The sequence below is a fragment of the Trypanosoma equiperdum genome, assembly GCF_001457755.1.
Source record: "Trypanosoma equiperdum strain OVI genome assembly, contig: ctg_1567, whole genome shotgun sequence".
Lineage (NCBI taxonomy): Eukaryota > Euglenozoa > Kinetoplastea > Trypanosomatida > Trypanosomatidae > Trypanosoma > Trypanosoma equiperdum.
The window spans coordinates 989-4258 of record NW_027123579.1 but is presented as its reverse complement, the minus strand read 5'-3'; the positions used below and the strand labels follow the sequence as shown (position 1 = coordinate 4258).

Genomic DNA, 3270 nt, shown 5'->3' with positions numbered 1-3270 from the left:
CCTTCACAAGTATCCGAAGAACTCTGCTTGTTGGCACCTAACAGTGGCTATGCGCGGCGACGCCGACATAGGTGGAGGCGGAAGTACCAGGCACGAGGACCACAGGAGTGGTTGCATCCGAGGAATTGTGGGGCTGTAATGGACGTGGGTCTGACCCTGAGTGTTGTCGTGTTGTGAATATGCGTCGGAAATGCTAGCTGGACAGATGAAGGGGAAGTATGCAACGAAAACTGTGGGTAAAGAGGAAAAGTGCCCGTGTGGAACGCGCGTGAGGATGGTACAGCAAGACGGGTTTTCCCCAAGGAATAGCGGGGAGAGCATGGAACTGGCCAAGACATAACGATAGAAAACCTTTCACAAGTGACAGTCAATTTTTTTCTTTGAATTTCACTTTGACAGGGGAATTCGGGGAACCGACAAAGCACAGGCTTGGCATCGAAGACGCAAAGCGGTATAGCTGCTGTGGAGAACAAGAAAAACAATTATGTGCTTGCATATGGTACGAAAACTATCACACCAGCATGAAATTGAAAGGTATACAGCAGGTGACTCAGTTGGGGTCGGCTGCGCCGAAGCGGAAAACAGACAAAGCAAAAAGGAGCCCCCGCCGCCGCGAGGTGTGTTTCATCTTTATTTTTAAGTAAGAATCACAAATGTGTCGATGAGCTTAAAAGATACCAACAGGTTTAAAGACATTTAATTGCAGCGGAAAGTCGGATTGAAATTGAGTGGAAATTGTGTAACTAATTGGTGCGTAAGGCGATATCCGTTACTGTTCTCGATGGTGGTTTTCGGATTGACATTATAAAGGCGGAAAGATGAGTGAACAGCAATCGTACCAACAGCGTTAGTGTCGACACAATAGGATTTGGGAGAGAGTATCAGCATGCAAAGAGGCCTGAGTGACTGTTGGAGTTTATACAGCGCGAGCGCCTTAGCGACTCGGATATTGTTGTTACATCTGACGGAGGAAATACAATGTTTAGCAACAAAGTTCAAATGGAGACACCACTTTCGAAATTCATTGAAAGATCACCTCACTCTCCAAAATACTTGAATGAAAGGGAAATATTTAGAGAAAGGCAAACGTCTCCATTTGTGTTCGCAACGGAAGTGGATTGCTATGCCCGCAGTTAAAGATGATTTTAGGGCCCTTCAGCTGGCCACATAGGAAAAGGTGCGCATGGTTCTATATGAAAGCAAGAATCCGCTCCGCAGCTGCGAGGGCGATGCTGAAGGTGCCACACTCGTAGCGTATGTATCTAAACGGTGGTGGGATGGTTGGTCGCGTTTGGGCGTATAAAGAGCCTATCCAATCTTACAAATCTCTAAAAAACCTGAGGGAAAGCGAATGGTGGTGTGATCAGAGTATCTGGAACCTCCTTTTTGTTTGGAGTGTCACACAATCCAGGATGTGGAAAGAAAATTGATAATGAGGAGAAGCCTAGTGAGTCTTGATTTCAATACGGAATTCTTCTATTATTGCTACGATAAACTCGATGTGATGGATCCTATTCTGCACTTTGCTTGGAAACGGTAAAGTTGGGAAGGGAAAATAGGAAAATTCACCACCAAACTCTGGCGGTATAACCGTAAGCAAGATGAAATAACTTTCGGAGATGATCCTAGAATTACTTTTGGGGGGAAAAGACTAACAACTTACGAGACCCGTTAGAATATTTCTACGAAATATTTTTAAAATGTCTATACCCCCGACACACAAAATCGCGGATTTGGAATAGCTGCGAAGGGTTAGAGTAAGTCAGCCGCAACCACTTCAACCTTCACAAACACACTACTGTAGATATATAAATATATACAGATATAGATATAGATAAATATATGTGCGTGTGCATCACCTGTTTTTCCACTTTTATAGGGATATGAGGAAGAGAAAAAATGGAAAAGATGCCCATTTCGAATGCCGCGTTGGGATAGCGATTGTGGTGTGGAACATGGTGCTGTTGAGCGTTTGCTTGGTAGCAGTATTGTCGAAAAATAACCAGCACGACACGAAAGGGCCTGGTGGAGAGCTGGTAGCCAAAGTGCATTTCGTCGTGGCGCAGACAAGATTTTCCCCGGGGTGGTGTAGAATGTTGGTTAGCTCCCTATTCACCAATGTAACGGTCGTTAGTGTGGGGAACGGGGGGTGGTACGGGCATGTTAGGAGGTGGACGTGGATAGAGGAATATATCAGGAGGGGGAATATGCGGGATGAGGATATCGTGGTCGCGTTTGATGGTGCCGACACATTTTTTACAGAAGTAAAGTTCAGGGAGAGGGAAATACAGACCTTCTTGCAGCGTTCACCACGAAATCCAGAGGCATACAGCGAAACGGCCATCTTACAGGGAGTGATGTCTTCCCCGTTGATTTTTGCGACCGAAAGGGGGTGTTACGCTCCACAAGCGTATATTATGCTGGGGGATGAGGACAAAAAAAGTGACAAGCGCTGTGAACATATGTATGAGAAGATGAGGCAGCTGGCGAGCGAAGGAGGTGCTGGAGGGCTCGCTGGCAGTGGGGTGAAGAAAGCCTACCTCAATGGCGGTGGCGCGATTGCACGAGTATGGGCGCTGAAAGAAGCCCTGAAAGTATTCTTCAGCATCAAAAGAGAAAGCTACAAGTGGTGGTGCGATCAGAGTATGTGGGTGGTGGTGTTCATGTGGAGCATCACGAGACCACAGCACGTAAGCCAAAAACTATTACTACGAAGAGGCATTATGTCCCTTGACTATACCTCCAGGTGGTTTGTCCGGGCCCCACTCAAGGCAAACTTCTCCTCCATCATTGTCCATTCGGGACCAAACAATTGGGAGAAGCTGGGCCTGCAAAGGTCTATGAGGGTGTTATCGTGGTATCGCCAGCTTGCGACCCCGAATGGGCGCCAGCAAGCAAAGGAATATTTGCGCTCTCAAATGGTTTGGTTATACAACCCGAAGAGAAAGAAATTATCATTGAAACGCTTCGTTGAGGTGTGTCCCATTGATAAGGCGGTGAACCAAAAATGGTTGTCCAGACCACTGAGGAAGTAAAAGATCCACCCACACGCACATTTCTTATTTACTCCGCTTAACTGGGAGCTCTTCTCACCCTGCGGCGTATGCGCTTGATGTGTTGGACTTATATCGTTTAGGGTTACGCACCCACTCGTATTGAATAATGCTAGTGAGATCGATGGCAGTACGAGGAAGGTTTGGTAACGATTTTTAGTCTATTGGTGTAGTTTTGGTTTGCTGGGAGTAGGTGTTGGCCAAAAGGGGAGACTTT

At 46.5% G+C, this 3270-nt stretch overlaps 1 pseudogene across 1 annotated transcript; it reads left to right on the top strand.

The window, feature by feature from the left end:
* The first annotated feature begins 2042 nt into the window (after window positions 1-2042).
* Window positions 2043-3035, top strand: TEOVI_000619500:pseudogene (annotated as a pseudogene). The gene has a single exon. A coding segment is annotated over exon 1 (993 nt).
* The last annotated feature ends 235 nt before the right edge of the window (window positions 3036-3270 follow it).